This window comes from Tachyglossus aculeatus, chromosome 21 (assembly GCF_015852505.1).
Source record: "Tachyglossus aculeatus isolate mTacAcu1 chromosome 21, mTacAcu1.pri, whole genome shotgun sequence".
In the NCBI taxonomy this organism is placed as follows: Eukaryota; Metazoa; Chordata; class Mammalia; order Monotremata; family Tachyglossidae; genus Tachyglossus; species Tachyglossus aculeatus.
Genome location: NC_052086.1, coordinates 8,945,520 through 8,964,938, shown reverse-complemented (window position 1 = coordinate 8,964,938; position 19,419 = coordinate 8,945,520). Strand labels below are relative to the sequence as shown.

General features: G+C 52.3%; 2 protein-coding genes across 2 annotated transcripts; one reads left to right on the top strand and one right to left on the bottom strand.

Moving 5' to 3' along the window:
* The first annotated feature begins 691 nt into the window (after positions 1–691).
* Positions 692–4,177, top strand: DDT (D-dopachrome tautomerase). Its single transcript, XM_038763351.1, has 3 exons — positions 692–905; positions 2,774–2,949; positions 3,858–4,177. Exons 1-3 carry the CDS (start codon positions 798–800, stop codon positions 3,928–3,930), a joined length of 357 nt encoding a protein of 118 aa, XP_038619279.1. The 5' UTR covers positions 692–797; the 3' UTR covers positions 3,931–4,177.
* LOC119942035 (glutathione S-transferase theta-1-like) lies at positions 4,029–13,015 on the bottom strand. The gene is made up of 6 exons (XM_038762692.1): positions 12,476–13,015; positions 10,092–10,179; positions 9,630–9,780; positions 8,493–8,669; positions 5,774–5,970; positions 4,029–4,197 (listed from the first exon to the last, which is right to left on the bottom strand). The coding sequence occupies exons 1-6, from the start codon at positions 12,585–12,587 to the stop codon at positions 4,029–4,031; spliced, it is 894 nt and encodes a 297-aa protein (XP_038618620.1). The 5' UTR covers positions 12,588–13,015.
* Between the last annotated feature and the right edge of the window lie 6,404 nt (positions 13,016–19,419).

Here is a 19,419-nt window from a genome sequence, read left to right as displayed (position 1 = left end):
CTTACTATGTGCAAAGCACTGTTCTAAGCACTGAAGCACTGTTCTGCTCTGCACACAATATGCACTTAATAAATGCTATCATCCAACTTGTACTTCCCAAGCACTTAGTAATAATAATGATGGCATTTGTTAAGGGCTTACTATGTGCAAAGCACTGTTCTAAGCGCTGAAGCACTGTCTGCTCTGCACACAGTAAGCGCTCAATAAATACGATTGAAAGAATTATTATTATTATTGTAACCTCCCCGGCGCTTAGAACAGTGCTTTGCGCGCAGTAAGCACTTAACACATGCCATCATTATTATTATTACTATTATTATTAATATAATGTAATATAATAATTAATATAATATAATAATAATAATTATTATTATTATTTAGTGAGCGCTCTGCACGCGGTGAGCGCTCACTAAATACGATTGAGTGAATGAATGAATGAAAAGGTTGGGCCCGTTGGCCCGCGCGCGCCCCCCCGCGGGAGGAGAGCCAAGTCCGGACCTGGGGGAGGGGTGTGGCCGAGGGAGCCAATCAAAAGGGGGGAGCCGCAGGCTGGACCAATCGGCTCCGCCGGCTCTCGGCCCCGCCCCTCCGTTCCGCTCCGTCCGCTCGGGGGCCGGGCCAACGTGCTCACGTCGGCCACGTCGCCGCGCTGCTCACTGCTGCCCTCTGCTGGCCATTCCTGCCCACTGCTGCTGCCCATTCCTGCTGCCCATTCCTTCCCACTGGTGCTGCCCATTCCTGCTGCCCATTCCTTCCCACTGGTGCTGCCCATTCCTGCTGCCCATTCCTGCCCAGCGATGCCCTACGTGGAGCTGGACACGAGCCTGGCCGCCGCCCGGCTGCCCGACGGCCTGGCCACCCGCCTCTGCAGCGCCGCTGCCAACATCCTGGACAAGCCAGAGGACGTGAGCCGGGGACTGGACAACAGGGCCCAGGCTGGGGCGGGGGGCGGGCCGGAATCAGTCATTCATCCAGCGCTTAGAACAGTGCTTTGCACATAGTAAGCCCTTAATAAATGCCATTATTATTATTATTCACTCACTGGAGTCAGAGGTCATGGGTTCAAATCACACTTGCCAGCTGGGTCACTCTGGGCAAGTCACTTCACCTCTCCAGGCCTCAGTTCCCTCATCTGGAAAATGGGGGTGAAGGCTGTGCGCCTTCACCGCCTGATCACCTTGTAACCTCCCCATGGCTTAGAACAGTGCTTTGCACATAGTAAGCGCTTAATTATTATTATCATTATTACTCATCAGTCATTCATTCGGTCGTATTTGTTAAGCACTTACTTTTGTCTGCGGGGTGACCTGCTGAGAAGCAGCATGGCGTGGAGGAGAGAGCGCAGGCCCCAGTCAGAAGGTCACGGGTTCTCAGCCCGGCTCCGCCGCTCGTCTGCTGTGTGACCTTGGGTAAGTCACTTCACTTCTCCGGGCTTCGGCGACCTCATCTGGAAAAAGGGGATTGAGACTGTGAGCCCCATGGGGGAAGGGACTGCATCCACCCCGATTTGCTTGGTTTCACCCTAGCGCTTAGTACAGTGCCTGGCACATAGTAAGCACATGACAAATACCAGCGTTACTATTCCCTCATCTGGAAAATGGGAATTGAGACTGGATGCCCTATGAGTGACAACCTGATTACCTTGTGTAATCAATCAATCAATCGTATTTATTAAGCGCTTACTGTGTGCAGAGCACTGTACTAAGCACTTGGGAAGTACATGTTGGCAACGTATAGAGACAGTCCCTACCCAACAGTGGGCTCACAGTCTAAAAGGGGGAGACAGAGAACAAAACCAAACATACTAACAAAATAAAATAAATAGAATAGATATGTACAAGTAAAATATATAAATAAATAGAGTAATAAATATGTACAAACATATATACATATATACAGGTAATAATAATAATGGCATTTATTAAGCACTTACTATGTGCAAAGCACTGTTCTAAGCGCTGGGGAGGTTACAAGGTGATCAGCTTGTCCCACAGGGAGCTCGCAGTCTTAGTCCCCATTTTACAGATGAGGTAATTGAAGCACAGAGAAGTTAAGTGACTTGCCCAAAGTCACACAGCTGACAATTGGCAGGGCTGGGATTCAAACCCATGCCCTCTGTCTCCAAAGCCTGTGCTCTTTCCACTGAGCCACGCTGCTTCTTTTCTTTTATCTAGCCCAGCGCTTAGAACAGTGGTTGAACAGTGAAGACGGTGCTAGACTGTGAGCTCGTATGGGCAGGGAATACTCTCCCAAACGCTTAGAATAATAATAATAATAATAATAATGGCATTTATTAAGCACTTACTATGTGCAAAGCACTGTTCTAAGTGCTGGGGAGGTTACCAATTGATCAGGTTGTCCCACGGGGCGCTCACAGTCTTAATCCCCATTTTACAGATGAGGGAACTGAAGCACAGAGAAGTGACTTGCCCAAAGTCACCCAGCTGACAGTTGGCGGAGCCGGGATTTGAACCCATTTCCTCTGACTCCAAAGCCCGTGCCCTTTCCACTGAGCCACACTGCTTCTCTATAATAGAACAGTGCTCTGCACGCAGTAAAGACTCAATATAAATGAATGAATGACTCTACCCCAGAGCTTTGTCCAGTGCTCGGCGCGTAGTAAGCTCTTAACAAAAATCATAAAAATGAAAAAATGGATTTGGACGTAAGTGCCCGCAGGGCTGAGGGAGGGGTGGAAAAAGGGAGCCAATCCAAAGGGAATTCGGACTGTGCCCCCCTGTCTTCCCTCCCCGCCCGGTGCCCGCCCCTGCAGCGGGTGAACGTGACGGTGCGGCCCGGCCTGGGCATGGTCCTGAGCGGCTCCGCCGAGCCCTGCGCCCAGCTGCTGGTCTCCTCCATCGGCGTGGTGGGCACCGCCGAGCAGAACCGCGGACACAGCGCCAAGTTCTTCGACTTCCTCACCAAGGAGCTGGGGCTGAGCCCCGACCGGTGGGTGCCCGGCCTGGGCGAGGGGATCCAGGGGGGCTGGCGGGAGGGAGGGGGTCCCAGACCCGCCCTCGGAGGGGACGCTCACTACTGGGCTCTCTACTAATACTAATAGTAATGATGGTATCTGTTAAGCCTCAGTTCCCTCATCTGTAAAATGGGGATTAAGACTGTGAGCCCCGCGTGGGACAACCTGATCACCTTGTATCCCCCCAGCGCTTAGAACGGTGCTTTGCACATAGTAAGCGCTTAACGAATACCATCATTATTATTAGTATTACCATGTAGCAATAAATAGATAGATTCCTCAGAAGCCGCAAGATCTAGTTGAAAGAGGCCGGGCCTTGGAGTCAGAGGACCTGGGTTCTAATCCCAGCCCCGGCTGCGTGACCTTGAGCAAGTCATTTCACTCCTCAGGGCCTGTTTTCTCCTCTGTCTTAGATGGGTTAGATCCCAGCAATGACACTTGGAGTATTTTGTATGCACTTACTGTGCGTCAAGCACTATGTGAAGTGCTTTTCTCCCCCTTCTAGACTGTGAGCCCACTGTTGGGTAGGGACTGCCTCTATATGCTGCCAACTTGTACTTCCCAAGCGCTTAGTACAGTGCTCTGCACACAGTAAGCGCTCAATAAATACGATTGATTGATTTTGTAGGTCTGAGATCTTCAGGTCCCACAGATCCTGCCCCACATAGTCTAAGTAGCAGGGAGAATCTTCATTTTACAGGTGAGGAAACTGATGCACAGAGATGTGAAGTAACTTGCCCAAGGTCACACAGCACTCTCCCCACTGGGCCACACTGCTGCCGGTGCTCCTCCGCTGACTCTCGCCTCAGTCGTGGGGGAGGCGGGGGGTAGCTCGGGGGGAAAATAAAGAAATAATCGCTTGTGCTGGTTTTGTTGCCCGAAGGATCAACATCCGCTTTTACCCGCTGGAACCCTGGCAGATCGGCAAGAAAGGAACAGTCATGACCTTCTTATGACGCGGAGAGGCCTGGGCGGGTGGTTCCCGAGAAAACACGGCCACAGCCAGAGAATGGCCAGCCCTCGGCTCATTTTGGCTCTGCCTCTGGGCCCCGGCTCAGTACGTGTACCCCGCTTGAACTCTGGGGCCCCCCGCCACCTCAGCACCTGTGGAGCAGCGGCGGGAACCTTCCAGAAATCTCTCTTCCCTTTCCTCCCTCTTCCGGTCAAATAAACTCAGCTCGCCCAAGCCGAGCTCTGGGAGAATCTGCTTTTTCAGTTTTGGTCTCGCGACGGCCGGGGTGGAGTTTTTAGTGGGGCGGTTCCACCCACGGGTACGTCGGCAGGGCCGGGGCGTCAGGAGACCTGGGTTCTAATCCCGGCTCCGGCACTCGCCTGTTGGGTGACCTTGGGCGAGTCGTTTCACTTCTCTGGGCCTCCGTTTCCTCGTCTGGAAAATGGAGATGAAGTACCTGTGGCCTGCACGTAATAATAACTGTGGTGTTTGTCAAGCACATACAGTGCGTCAGGCACTGTTCTAAGCGCTGCAGTAGACACATGTTAATCAGGTTGGACACGGTCCCTGTCCCACATTAGGCGCACACTTTTAATCCCCATTTTTACTGCTGAGGTGACGGAGGCGCAGAGAAGCGACTTGCCCAGCAGACAAGTGGCAGGGTCAGTACCCAGGTATCACGTGATTCAAATCTACCTACCTTAGGACTTAGCACAATGCTAAGTACGGAGTAAGTTCAATACTAAACTATCTCTGTGTAGTACTCAATCAGTGGTATTTATTGAGCACTTGCTATGTGTAGAGCCCTGTACTGAATGCTTGGGAGTGCTCCCAGAGCCCAGTACTGACCGTTCAGTAGAGTACAGTCCAGACAGCAAACCTGATCCCTTTCCTCAAATTGCTTCCAGTCTGGCAGGGGAGAAGGGCATTAAAAGGGCACCACCTCGCCCCCTCCTACCTCACCTCGCTTCTCTCCTTCTACAATCGAGCCCGCACACTTCGCCCCTCTAGTGCCAACCTTCTCACGGGGCCTCCCATCTCGCCTATCCCACCTCCGGCCTGGAATGCCCTCCCTCCTCAAATCCGGCAGACAATCCCAACTCTGCCCCGTGTCTGCTGTGTGACCTTGGGCAAGTCACTTAACTTCTCGGAGCCTGTCACCTCATCTGTAAAATGGGGATTAGAACTGTGAGCCCCACTTGGGACAACCTGATCACCTTGTATCCCCCCCAGCGCTTAGAACAGTGATTTGCACATAGTAGGCGCTTAACAAACGCCGTCATTATATTATTATTAATGACTCTCCACCCCCTTCAAAGCCTTATTGAAGGCCCATCTCCTCCAAGAGGCCTTCCCTAAGCCCCCCGTTTTCTCATCTCCCACTCCCTTCTGCGTCATCCTGACTCGCTCCCTTTGTTCATCCCCCGTCCCAGCCCCACAGCACTTATAACCATAACTGTCATTTATTTATTTCTATTAATGTCTGTCTCCCCCCTAGACTGTAAGCTTGTGGGCAGGGAATGTGCCTATTTATTGTTGTATCGTACTTTCCCAAGCACTTAGTACAGTGCTCTGCACCAGTAAGTGCTCCATAAATACGACCGAACGAATGAAAATAAATTACAGATGGGAAAAACAGCCACACACAGTAGGAACTTAATAAATACCCTAACCAACTGAGTACGGTAACCCAACCCCAGAGCCGCAGACTAATAATCACAGTCGGTCCGGGCCCCGAATGACCGGTGACATCTTTATTATTTCCTCGTTCGCCTCGCGGCCCCGGGGTCACACCCCCGGGGTCGCGCCCCCGCCCCGTCGGGCTCCTCAGCCGCGCCGTTCCTCACGTGAGTATTTTCTGAACGAGCATCTTGTACCTGGCCTTCTGCTGCGCGTCCAAGGGCGTCCTGCTGAAGTCCAGGACTTTCAGGATGTCTTCGTGGGCCTCCCGGAACAGCTTCTTCCCCAAGGCCTCCTCCACCCGCATCCGCCACTCGTCCAGCTTGGGCCAGTTCTTGAAGATGTCACAGCCGGCGCCCACGGGCTGCAGAGAGACGTGGGGCCGGGGTGGGAGACGCGCGGGGGGCTCGGGGACCTCCCCCCCCTCCCGGGGAACGATCTCTGTCGCCGCTCTAGCCTCGTCCCAATTCAAATTCCACCTCCGTCACTTGTCCACTATCAGACCTGGGACGAGGCACTTCGCTTCTCTGGGCCTCAGTTCCCTCATCTGTAAAATGGGAATGAAGACTGTGAGCCCCAGGAGGGACAGGGGACTGTGTCCAACCTCATTATCTTGTACCTGCCCCGGTGCTTAATACAGTACCTGGCCCATAGTATGCACTTAACAATTACCACAATTATTATAATTATCATTATTATTGTTATCCATCTACCCCATTCTAGTCTGAAGGACCTGGGTTCTAATCCCAACTCTGCCACTTATCTGCTGTGGGACTTTAGGCACATTGCTTAATAATAATAACAATGATGATGGCATTTGATAAGCGCTTACTATGTGCAAAACACTGTTCTAAGCTCTGGGGGGGATACAAGGTGATCAGGTTGTCCCACGTGGGGCTCACAGTCTTCATCCCCATTTTACAGATGAGAGAAATGAGGCTCAGAGAAGTTAAATGACTTGCCCAAGGTCACAAAGCAGACGTGTGGCGGAGCCAGGATTAGAACCCATGACCTCTGACTCCCAAGCCCGTGCTTAACTTCTTTATGCCTCAGTTCCCTCATCTGTAAAACAGGCGTTAAGACTGTGAGCCCCATGTGGGACAACCTAATTACCGTGTATCTACCCCAGCGCTTAGAACAGTGCCTGGCACATAGTAAGCACTTAACAAACACCACAATTATTATTTTTCATTCGTTCATTCAGTCGCATTTAGGAGAGTACAATCCAATGACAAACAGACACATTAAATCCCAAAAAGGCCAGGGTCCCCATCTGATCCGTTAGATATAAATCTACCCCAGAGTTAACTGCAATGCCTAGAACGGACTAAATACTTAATAATAGTGATGACATTTATTAAGTGCTTACTATGAACAAAGCACTGTTCTAAGCACTGGGGAGGTTACAAGGTGATCAGGTTGTCCCACGGGGGGCTCACGGTCTTAATCCCCATTTTACAGATGAGGTCACTGAGGCTCAGAGAAGTTAAGTGACTTGCCCAAAGTCACACAGCTGACAACTGACAGAATCAGGATTTGAACCCATGACCTCTGACTCCAAAGCCCGGGCTCTTTCCACTGAGTCCTACTGCTGCTAATAAAGACCTTAATAATAATAACTAGTGAACTAAGTTAACCCTGGAGAGTCACTTGGAAGGGGGATGGGGGAGACTCTTCCCTCAGCCCTCTGGCCCCATTACTGAAACCAGGGCTAGTGATCTGGCACAGTCAACAATATTAACTCTCCTGCTCACATTCCAATCAATCAATCAATCAATCAATCGTATTTATTGAGCGCTTACTGTGTACACAGCACTGTACTAAGCACTTGGGAAGTACAAGTTGGCAACATATAGAGAGCAGACAGCCTAGTTTTCTTTCCCTCTGCCTATCTCAACAACAACAATCATAATAATAATTGTAATACCGATAATGAGATCTAGTCAGCGTTTACCATGTGCCAAACACTGGAGTAGTGCAAGCTCGTCCTCTAGACTGTAACCTCATTGTGGTCAGGGAATGTGTCTGCTTATTCTTAATATTTGCAGTCTCCCAAGCGCTTATTACAGTGCTTTTTTTTCATTCATTCATTCATTCGTATTTACTGAGTGCTTACTGTGGGCAGAAGCACTGTACTAAGCGCTTGGGAAGTACAAGTTGGCAACATACAGAGACAGTCCCTACCCAACAACGGGCTCACAGTCTACAGTCTATTTATTTGCACACAGTAAGTGCTCAATAAATACGACTGAGTGGATGAAAGAGAATGGGATCGGGGAGAGTCTCTGCCCCACCCGGGGCTCGCAGTCCCGTTTGGATTGTAGGAGAGTACAATCCAATGACAAACAGACACATTAAATCCCAAAAAGGCCAGGGTGCCCATCTGATCCGTTAGATATGAATCTACCCCAGAGTTAAGTGCACTGCCAAGAACGGATTAAATACTTAATAATAATGATGGCATTTATTAAGCGCTTACTATGAGCAAAGCACTGTACTAAGCGCTTGGGAAGTACAAGTTGGCAACATATAGAGGCGGTCCCTACCCAACAACGGGTTCACAGAAGACCAGCCCCATTTCAGAGAGGAGGAAACTGAGGCCCAGAGAAGCGAAGTGACCTCCCCAAAGTCACCCGGCAGGCAAGCGGCCGAGCCGGGGCTGGAACCCAGGCCTCCGGACTCCCAGCCTTGGGCTCTTTCCGCTCGGCCAAAACGGTCCCGAGGCAGAATTCCGGAGGGCGGGCCTTAAATGGCCCCTCGTGGACCCATTCGAGGTCCGGAGGAAAAGCGTTTCCCATCCACTTATTCTGTCGTACTTATGGAGTGCTCACTGTGTGCAGAGCACTGTACCGAGCGCTTACGTCTAGCTTCCGCCCGCCCGCTGACCTGCATGAGTTCGACGATGGCCACCAGGTCGGCCAGGGAGATGTGGTCCCCGGCGATGAAGGGCCGATCCTGGAGGAATTTCTCCTCCAGCTGCTGCAGGTTGGCTCCCAGGTCATCCAAGATGCCTTCCACCTTCTCCTGGGGCACCGGCTCTTCCGATAAGTGAGGAATCAGCAGCTGTGGGAACGGGATGGGGTAGGGGCAATGGGTGGTGAGAGCCAACGTGGCCTAGCAGCAAGAGCTGGAGCTTGGGAGTCAGAGGATGTGGGTTCGAATCCCGGCTCTGCCACTTGTCTGCAGTGTGACCTTGGGCATTTCTCTGGGACTCGGTTACCTCATCTGCAGAATGGGCATTAAGACTGTGAGCCCCATGTGGGATAGGAACTGTTTCTGACTGGACGATCTTACCTCTATCCCAGCACTTGGCAGAGGGCCAGAAATGTATCAGATGCTTAAACAAATATCACTTTTCTTCTAGACTGTGAGCCCACTGTTGGGTAGGGACCGTCTCTATATGTTGCCAACTTGTACTTCCCAAGCGCCTTAGTACAGTGCTCTGCACACAGTAAGCGCTCAATAAATACGATTGATTGATTGATTGATTTTCTTATTATTATATGGAACAATATCCTGCTCTTTAAGAATAAGAAGGAGAAGATGAAGAACGATGGCATTTGTCAAGTGCTTACTACGTGCCCAGCACTGGGGTAGATACAGGGTAATCCCAGTCCCCGTCCCACGTGGGACGGTCCCGCTGTCTTCATCCCCATTTTACAGATGAGGTTACTGAGGCCCAGGGAATCAATCAATCAATCAATCGTATTTATTGAGCGCTTACTGTGTGCAGAGCACTGTACTAAGCGCTTGGGAAGTACAAGTTGGCAACATATAGAGACGGTCCCTACCCGACAGTGGGCTCACAAGTGAAGCGACTCGGCCCGGGTCACACAACAGACACGTGACCCAGCCGGGATGAGAACCCAGGGGCCCGGACTCCTTCCCCGAGGCGGCGCCGCTTCTCTTTGTGCCCAGGGGCTGGGTCTGACGGGACTTCCCGGAGCGAGCGTGGCCCAGATCCGGGCCGGGGCAGGACCCCGGGGGTGGGCGGGAGCCCGGCCCGTCTGGTCATCCCCTGACCTTGAACCAGAGCAGCTTGCTTCCGTTGACCCGGACGGTGGTGTGCTGCCAGGACAGGTACTCGTCCACGCGGGCGCGGGCCTGCAGGTCCGCCGGGTACCAGTGGTCCGCCGTGCCGTACTTGCGGCTCAGGTAGAGCAGGATGGCCACGCTGTGGGAGGGGAGAGTGAGGACCCCCTCCCGGGACCCCGGCTCCGCGATGGGGGGAGCAATGGGGGACGGAAGCGGGAGGCAGAGGAGTTATCGCCATCCTGGCTCTCCCTCCTACTCCCCCGGGACCCCGGCTGGGCCACCCAAAGGCCCTCTGGACTGCGGACGGCCTGGTTCCCCCCGCATCCCATATCCGGGGTTCCCCGGAAGGGCATTGTCCCTCCGGGATCCTCCCAGGGTGCCCGGCTCCGAGCCGCTCGGATTCCCGGCCACCCCCTCCCCTCAGCCCGAGCCGGGCCGGCCCTCGGTCACCTCTCCGCCAGCGTGAAGTCTCCGTCCTTCAGGGCCGGCACCCGTCTCAGGGAATTGACTTTGGAGAAGTCTTCCGAGTGCTGCTGCCCTGGGCGTCACAGAGACACGGGACGACGCGATGGGAGATGGGAACTGGTCCACTTACCCAGATTCAGGTCTGGGCGCTTCCATTGTACTTCCTGAGCGCTCAGTACAGTGCTCTGCACACAGTAAGCGCTCAATAAATACGATTGATTGATCATAACAACAGTAATTGTGCTATTTGTTAGGCACTCACTAAGGGCCAGGCAGTAATGAGTACTGGGGTGGATACAAGCAAATCAGGGGTGGGACCCAGTCCCTGTCTCACAGGGGGCGCACAGTGTTGGCCCCCATTTTACAGATGAGGGAACTGAGGCACAGAGAAGTGAAGGCCTCTCATACTCCTACTGCACCCTCAAGCTGAGTGGAGTGAGTTAGTGACTTCCTGGCTCGGGGGTGGGGGCGGAGGGGTGGCGGTGTGTGTGTGTGTGTGTGTTTGCTTGCATGTGCAAGTGAGTATTGTATGTATGTGTGTCTGTACCTGTGTGTTCGGTTATTAATAATAATGATACTAATAATAATAATTGTGATATTTGTTAAGCGCTTACTAAGTCCTAGGCACTGTACTAAGCTCTGGGGTAGATACAAGGCAATCAGGGTGGACCCACTAGGAAGGAGCGTGACCTAATTCATTCATTCATATTTATTGAGCTCTTACTGTGTGCAGAGCACTGTACTAAGCGCTTGGGAAGTACAAGTTGGCAACATATAGAGACGGTCCCTACCCAACAACGGGCTCACAGTCTAGAAGGGGGAGACCTAATGGATACAGCACAGGCCTAGGAGCTTGAGGCCATGGGTTCTAATCCCAGTTCCACCTCTTGCCTGCTGTGTGACCTTGGGCAAGTTACGTCCACTTCTCTGTGCCTCAGTTCCCTCATCTGTAAAATGGGGATTAAGGCTGCGAGCCTCATGTGGGACAGGGGACTGGGTCCAACCCCATTTATTTGTAGCCATCCCAGCACTTAGTACTGTGCCTGGCACATAGTAAGCGGTTAACAAATACCATCATCATTATTATTATTAAAATGGGGATTAAGACTGTGAGCCCCTTGTGGGATATGGACTATGTCCAACCTGATTAACTTCTAACTGCTTCAGTGAGCCCATAATAATCATAACTACGGTACAGCACATAAAAACAATAATATTGACTGATATCACCGGCTCTCTTATTCAATCACCTACGCTTCTCCATAACCATTTTTCTCCTCTCCTATCTATAGTGTTTCTTTTATCTCCATCTACCCCAAAATGATTTTGTATCTGCTTTCTTGTGGACAGGAAACAGCCCTACTAATTCCGTGCAGGCTTCTCCATCCCCCTCATCTTACCTCCTTCCCTTCCCCACAGCACCTGTATATATGTATATATGTTTGCACATACTTATTACTCTATTTATTTATTTATTTACTTATTTTACTTGTACATATCTATTCTATTTATTTTATTTTGTTAGTATGTTTGGTTTTGTTCTCTGTCTCCCCCTTTTAGACTGTGAGCCCACTGTTGGATAGGGATTGTCTCTATATGTTGCCAACTTTTACTTCCCAAGCGCTTAGTACAGTGCTCTGCACACAGTAAGCGCTCAATAAATACGATTGATTGATTGATTGATTGATTCCAAATGCTTTGGTGCAGACTTCTCTGCCCAAGGAGCTACTACGGATTGATTTTCACACCCCCCCGCCACCCGCCCCATCACCAGCCTTCTGTAACAGTTACCCTACCCTCTTCAGCCTCCTGGATTCTAGGGCAGTCTAGTCATTCATTCACTCATCCGATGGTATTTATTGAACACTGTGTGCAGAGCACTGTACTAAACGATTGGGATTGAGTGCTGTGTGCAGAGCACTGTACTAAGCGCTTGGGAGAGTCCAAAACAACAATAAATGGACATAGTCCCTGCCCACTGCGAGCTTGCAGACTAGCCGGGGAGACAGCCATAAGCATAAATAAGTTATGGACATAAAGATACGGACATAAGTGGTGGGAGGCTGGGAGGGGGGACGAAGAAAGGGTGCAAGTCAGGGTGATGCAGAGGGGAGTGGGAGAAGAGGAAAGGGAAAGGGCAAGGGAAGGCCTCTTAGAGGAGGTGGGTCTTCAATAAGGCTTTGAAAGGAGGGGGAGCGTAATGGTCTGTGGGATACCCACTCCCCCCTGGGCTGCCCCTCTGCTTTGCCCAGCGCTTAGTACAGTGTCAAGCGCTTAGTGCAATGTTCTGCACACAGTGAGCACTCAATAAATACGATTAAATGAATGCCCGGCCGGGGAGGAAGGGAAGAGGGGAAGGGGCTGCTTACCTGTCATGAGATCCACTCTTTGGAACTCGAAGGGGATGTGGTTCTTCTTGGCGAAGATGTAGACGGCGCGGCAGGGCTGGGACAGCAGGTTCAGGTAGAGCTGAAGCACCATGGTCAACTGGGCTGGGGTGCGGGGCGGTCAGGCCAGGGGACGGGCGGGAAGGCCAAGGGGCAAACAGGCCCGTGCGGGATGTCACAGGTGCGAGGCCAGATGAGTGCGGGATGTCACGGATGCAAAGGGAGTCGTGGACGGGAGGTAAGAGGGGCAAGGACAGACGGGAGCGGGAAGTCACGGGTGCAAGGGAAGACGGGGCGGGAAATTCGAAGTGCCAAGGGAGACGGGTGCGGGAAGGGAAGTGTTGCAGGGAGAGTCGGGGGAGGGAAATTCAAAGTGCCAAGGGAGATGGGTGCGGGAAGGGAAGGGTTGCAGGGAGAGTCGGGGGAGGGAAATTCTAAGTGCCAAGGGAGACAGGTGCGGAAAGGGAAGGGTTGCAAGGAGAGATGGGGATGGGAAATTCTAAGTGCCAAGAGAGACGGGTGCGGGAAGGGAAGGGTTGCAAGGAGAGACGGGGGTGGGAAATTCTAAGTGCCAAGGGAGACGGGTGTGGGAAGGTAAAGGTTGCAAGGGGAGTCGGGGGAGGGAAATTCGAAGTGCCAAGAGAAACGGGGGCAGGAAGGGAAGGGTTGCAAGGAGAGAGGGGGGCGGGAAATTCTGAGTACCAAGGGAGACGGGTGAGGGAAGGGAAAGGTTGCAAGGAGAGTCGGGGGAGGGAAATTTTAAGTGCCAAGAGAAACGGGGGCAGGAAGGGAAGGGCTGCAAGGAGAGAGGGGGGCGGGAAATTCTGAGTGCTAAGGGAGACAGGTGCGGGAAGGGAAGGGCTGTAAGGAGAGAGGGGGGCAGGAAATTCGAAGTGCCAAGGGAAACGGGGGCAGGAAGGGAAGGGTTGCAAGGAGAGACGGGGGCGGGAAGTCACCAGTGCAAGGAGAGACGGAGGCGGGAAGGGAAGGGTTGCAAGGAGAGACGGGGGCGGGAAGTGACAAGTGCAAGGAGAGACGGAGGCGGGAAGGGTTGCAAGGAGAGACGGGGGCGGGAAGTCACAAGTGCAAGGAGGGACGGAGGCGGGAAGGGAAGGGTTGCAAGGAGAGACGGGTCCGGGAAGTCACAAGTGCAAGGGAAGATGGGGGCGGGAAAATCGAAGTGCCAAGAGAGATGGGCGCGGGAAGGGAAGGGTTGTCAGGGGGAGACAGGTGAGGGAAGTCACAAGTGCAAAGGGAAATGGGTGTGGAAAGTGAGATGAGCCGGGAGAGGCGGGAAGGGAAGGGTTGCAAGGAGAAACTGGAGGCGGGAAATTCTAAGTGCCAAGGGTGACAAGTGTGGGAAGTCACAAGTTCAAAGGGAAATGGGTGCGGGAAGTGGGAATTGCTAAGAGGCGGGAAGGGAAGGGTTGCAAGGAGAGACCGGGGGCGGGAAATCCGAAGTGCCAAGGGAGACAGGTGTGGGAAGTCACAAGTTCAAAGGGAAGTGGGTGCGGGAAGTGGGAATTGCTAGGACAGGCGGAAAGGGAAGGGAAGGGAAGGGAAAGGGGAAAAATAAACAAGGAGGCGAACGGAGCAAGGGAAGAGAGAGGGGCACGACAGCCCAGGGTGCGGGCAATGACGGGACGCAGGGCGAGCCCGGCACGGGAGCAGGAGGCCCCGCCCCTTTTCTAGACCGCAGCCCGCCCATTGGCCAACGTCTGGGGCCCGGAGGGCTGTAGACCAATCAGAGGCGGCGGTGTGGCCGCGTCACCTGTCTCCGGGGCGCCGAGGGGCGCGTTGTCAATCAATCAATCAATCGTATTTATTGAGCGCTTACTGTGTGCAGAGCACTGTACTAAGAGCTTGGGAAGTACAAGTTGGCAACATATAGAGACAGTCCCTACCCAACAGTGGGCTCACAGTCTAAAAGGGGGAGACAGAGAGCAAAACCAAACATACTAACAAAATAAAATAAATAGAATAGATATGTACAAGTAAAATAAATAAATAGAGAAATAAATATGTACAAGCATACATACATATATACAGGTGCTGTGGGGAAGGGAAGGAGGTAAGATGAGGGGGATGGAGAGGGGGACGAGGGGGAGAGGAAGGAAGGGGCTCAGTGTGGGAAGGCCTCCTGGAGGAGGTGAGCTCTCAGTAGGGCCTTGAAGGGAGGAAGAGAGCTAGCTTGGCGGATGGGCAGAGGGAGGGCATCCCAGGCCCGGGGGAGGACATGGTCCGGGGGTTGATGGCGGGACAGGCGAGAACGAGGCACGGTGAGGAGGTTAGTGGCAGAGGAGTGGAGGGTGCGGGCTGGGCTGGAGAAGGAGAGAAGGGAGGTGAGGTAGGAAGAGGCGAGGTGATGGACAGCCTTGAACACCAGGGTGAGGAGTTTCTGCCTGATGCGCAGATTGATTGGTAGCCACTGGAGATTTCTGAGGAGGGGAGTAACATGCCCAGAGCGTTTCTGGACAAAGTCAACCAGGGCAGCAGCATGAAGTATGGATGGAAGTGGGGAGAGACACGAGGATGGGAGTTCAGGGAGAAGGCTGATGCACTAGTCCAGACGGGATAGGATGCGAGCTTGAACGAGCAGGGCAGCGGTTTGGATGGAGAGGAAAGTGTCGAAGGCAGCTGAGAGGTCGAGGAGGATTAGGATAGAGTAGAAGCCGTGGGATTTGGCTGAACACGACACCCCTGCGGCTTCGCTGGCCCCTCCGTGATATTTCTCCCTTTTTGGCGCCGTCTGGCGGACATTGGTGAGCACAGCACCCATGCGGCTTCGCTGACCCCCCTCCGAGATATTGCTGTGCTTTGGGCGCCGTCTGGCGGACATTAGTGAGCACGACAGCCCCTGCGGCTTTCGCTGGCCTCCTCAGTGATATTTCTCCCTTTTTGGCGCCGTCTGGCGGACATTGGTGAGCACAGCACCCATGCGGCTTCGCTGACCCCCCTCCGAGATATTGCTGTGCTTTGGGCGCCCTCTGGCGGACATTAGTGAGCACGACACCCCTGCGGCTTTCGCTGGCCCCTCCGTGATATTTCTCCCTTTTTGGCGCCGTCTGGCGGACATTGGTGAGCACGGCACCCATGCGGCTTCGCTGACATTAGACATTAGAAAAGAAGCAGCGTGGCTCGGTAGAAAGAACCCGGTCTTTGGAGTCAGAGGTCATGGGTTCGAATCCCAGATCCACCAAGTCTGTTGTGTGACCTTGGGCAAGTCACTTAACTTCTCTGTGCCTCAGTGACCTCATCTGTAAAATGGGGATGACGACTGTGAGTCCCACGCGGGACAACCTGATCACCTTGTATCCCCCCAGCGCTTAGAACAGTGTTTTGCACATAGTAAGCGCTTAACGAATGCCATTATTATTGTTATTATTATTATTATTATTATTATTATTAGTGAGCACGACACCCCTGCGGCTTTCGCTGACCCTCCGTGATATTTCTCCCTTTTTGGCGCCGTCTGGCGGACATTGGTGAGCACAGCACCCCTGCGACTTCTCTGACCCCCTCCGAGATATTGCTGTGCTTTGGGCGCCGTCTGGCGGACATTAGTGAGCACGACACCCCTGCGGCTTCGCTGACCCCCCGCCGAGATATTGCTGCGCTTTGGGCGCCCTCTGGCGGACATTAGTGAGCACGACACCCCCGCGGCTTTCGCCGGCCCCTCCGTGATATTTCTCCCTTTTTTGGCGCCGTCTGGCGGACATTGGTGAGCACGGCACCCTTGCGGCTCCGCTGACATTAGACATTAGAGAAGCAGCGTGGCTCAGTAGAAAGAACCCGGGCTTTGGAGTCAGAGGTTATGGGTTCGAATCCCAGCTCCACCACGTCTGCTGTGCGACCTTGGGCAAGTCACTTAAATTATCTGTGCCTCAGTTACCTCATCTGTAAAATGGGGACGACGACTGTGAGCCCCAAGCGGGACAACCTGATCACCTTGTATCCCCCCAGCGCTTAGAACAGTGCTTTGCACATAGTAAGCGCTTAACAAATACCATCATTATTATTAGTGAGCACGACACCCCTGCGGCTTTCGCTGACCCCTCCGTGCTATTTCTCCCTTTTTGGCGCCGTCTGGCGGACATTGGTGAGCACAGCACCCATGCGGCTTCGCTGACCCCCCTCCGAGATTTTGCTGCGCTTTGGGCGCCCTCTGGCGGAAATTAGTGAGCACGACACCCCTGCGGCTTTCGCTGACCCCTCCGTGATATTTCTCCCTTTTTGGCGCCGTCTGGCGGACATTGGTGAGCACAGCACCCACGCGGCTTCGCTGACATTAGACATTAGAGAAGCAGCGTGGCTCGGTAGAGAGAACCCGGGCTTTGGAGTCAGAGGTCATGGGTTCGAATCCCAGCTGCACCACGTCTGCTGTGTGACCTTGGGCAAGTCACTTAACTTCTCTGTGCCTCAGTGACCTCATCTGTAAAATGGGGATGACGACTGTGAGCCCCTCGCGGGACAACCTGATCACCTTGCATCCCCCCAGCGCTTAGAACAGTGCTTTGCACATAGTAAGCGCTTAACAAATGCCCATCATCATTATTATTATTATTATTAGTGAGCACGACACCCCTGCGGCTTTCGCTGATCCCCTCCGTGCTATTTCTCCCTTTTTGGCGCCGTCTGGCGGACATCGGTGAGCACGGCACCCCTGCGGCTTCGCTGACCCCCTCCGAGATATTGCTGTGCTTTGCGCGCCGTCTGGCGGACATTAGTGAGCACGACACCCCTACGGCTTTCGCTGGTCCCTCCGTGATATTTCTCCCTTTTTGGCGCCGTCTGGCGGACATTACTGAGCACGACACCCCTGCGGTTTCGCTGACCCCCTCCGTGATATTGCCGTCTTTTTGGCGCCGTCTGGCGGACATGGGTGAGCACGACACCTCTGCGGCGTGTGCTGAGAAGCCTGTGCAGTGGGTCGAGCCAGGGCCAGGGAGTCAGAGGTTGTGAGTTCTAATCCCGCCCTCCCCCGCCACGTTTGTCAGCCGTGTGACCTCGGGCGGGTCACTTCACTTCTCTGGGCCTCGTTTCCCTCATCTGTAGTCATGGGTTCTAATCCCGGCTCTGCCACCTGTCGGCTGTGTGACCTTGGCCAAGTCACTTCACGTCTCTGGGCCTCAGTTCCCGCATCTGGAAAATGGGGATGGAGACTGCGAGCCCCGTTGCTGGGTAGGGACCGTCTCTATATGTTGCCGACTGTGTACTTCCCAAGCGCTTAGTACAGTGCTTGTAGCCATCCCAGCGCTTAGCACAGTGCCAGGCCCGGACTGAGCCCCCTCCTTTCTCTCCCCCTCCTTCCCCTCCCGCCTTACCTCCTTCCCCTCCCCACAGCACCTGTATATATCTATCTATATATCTATATCTATCTATCTATCTATCTATATATTGTACATATTTATTTATTTATTTTATCTGTACATATTTATTCTATTTATTTTATTTTGTTAATATGTTTTGTTTTGTTCTCTGGTCTCCCCCTTCTAGACTGTGAGCCCACTGTTGGGTAGGGACCGTCTCTATATGTTGCCGACTTGGACTTCCCAAGCGCTTAGTACAGTGCTTGTAGCCATCCCAGCGCTTAGTACAGTGCCTGGCCCGGACTGAGCCCCCTCCTTCCTCTCCCCATCCCTCCCGCCTTACCTCCTTCCCCTCCCCACAGCACCTGTGTGTATATATATATATATATATATATATATATATACATATATATATATATATATATATTATATATATATATATACACACATACATATATATGTTTGTACATATTTATTTATTTTATTTGTACATATTTATTCTATTTATTTTATTTTGTTAATATGTTTTGTTTTGTTCTCTGTCTCCCCCTTCTAGACTGTAAGCCCGCTGTTGGGTAGGGACCGTCTCTATATGTTGCCGACTTGGACTGAATGATTGAACTTGTACTTCCCAGGTGCTTAGTACAGTGCTCTGCACACAGTAAGCGCTCAATACGATTGAATGATTGAACTTGTACTTCCCAGGCGCTTAGTACAGTGCTCTGCACACAGTAACCGCCCAATAAATACGATTGACTGAATGAACTTGTACTTCCCAGGCGCTTAGTATAGTGCTCTGCACACAGTAAGCGCTCAGCAAATACAATTGAATGAATGAATGAATGAATGAATGCTCTGCACACAGTGCTCAATGAATGAATCAAAGGTTGGATACAGCCCCTGTTCCACAGGGGCTCCCAGTTAGAAAGGGAGGGAGAAGCGGTATTGGACCCCCATTTTACAGATGAGGAAACCGAGGCCCAGAGAAGTTAGCTGACTCCTCCCTAGACTATAAGCTCATTATGGGCAGGAACGTGTCTGCTAATTCTATGGTATTGTACTCTCCCAAGCCATTAGTATAATAATAGTAATAATAATAATAATAATAATAATAATGGCATTTATTAAGCACTTACTATGTGCAAAGCACTGTTCTAAGCACTGGGGAAGTTACAAGGTGATTAGGCTGTCCCACGGGGGGCTCACGGTCTTAATCCCCATTTTACAGATGAGGTAACTGAGGCACAGAGAAGTTAAGTGACTTGCCCAAAGTCACCCAGCTGACAACTGGTGGAGCCGGGATTTGAACCCCTGACCTGACTCCAAAGCCCGAGCTCTTTCCACTGAGCCACGAGTGTAGTGTTCTGCCCATAGGAAGCGCTCAATAAATACCATTGATTGATTGATTGTACAAGGTACTCAGCAAGGCAAGTGGGGTACCCGTACTCTAATAAAATAATTATGGTGTTTGTTAAGTGTTTACTATGTGCGGAGCACTGCTCTAAGCGCTGGAGTCTCGTCTTGTCTTACGCTCTCGAGTCGTTCCGGCCCATAGCGACTCCATGGACACATCTCTCCCAGAACGCCCCACTTTCCATCTGCAATCGTTCTGGTATT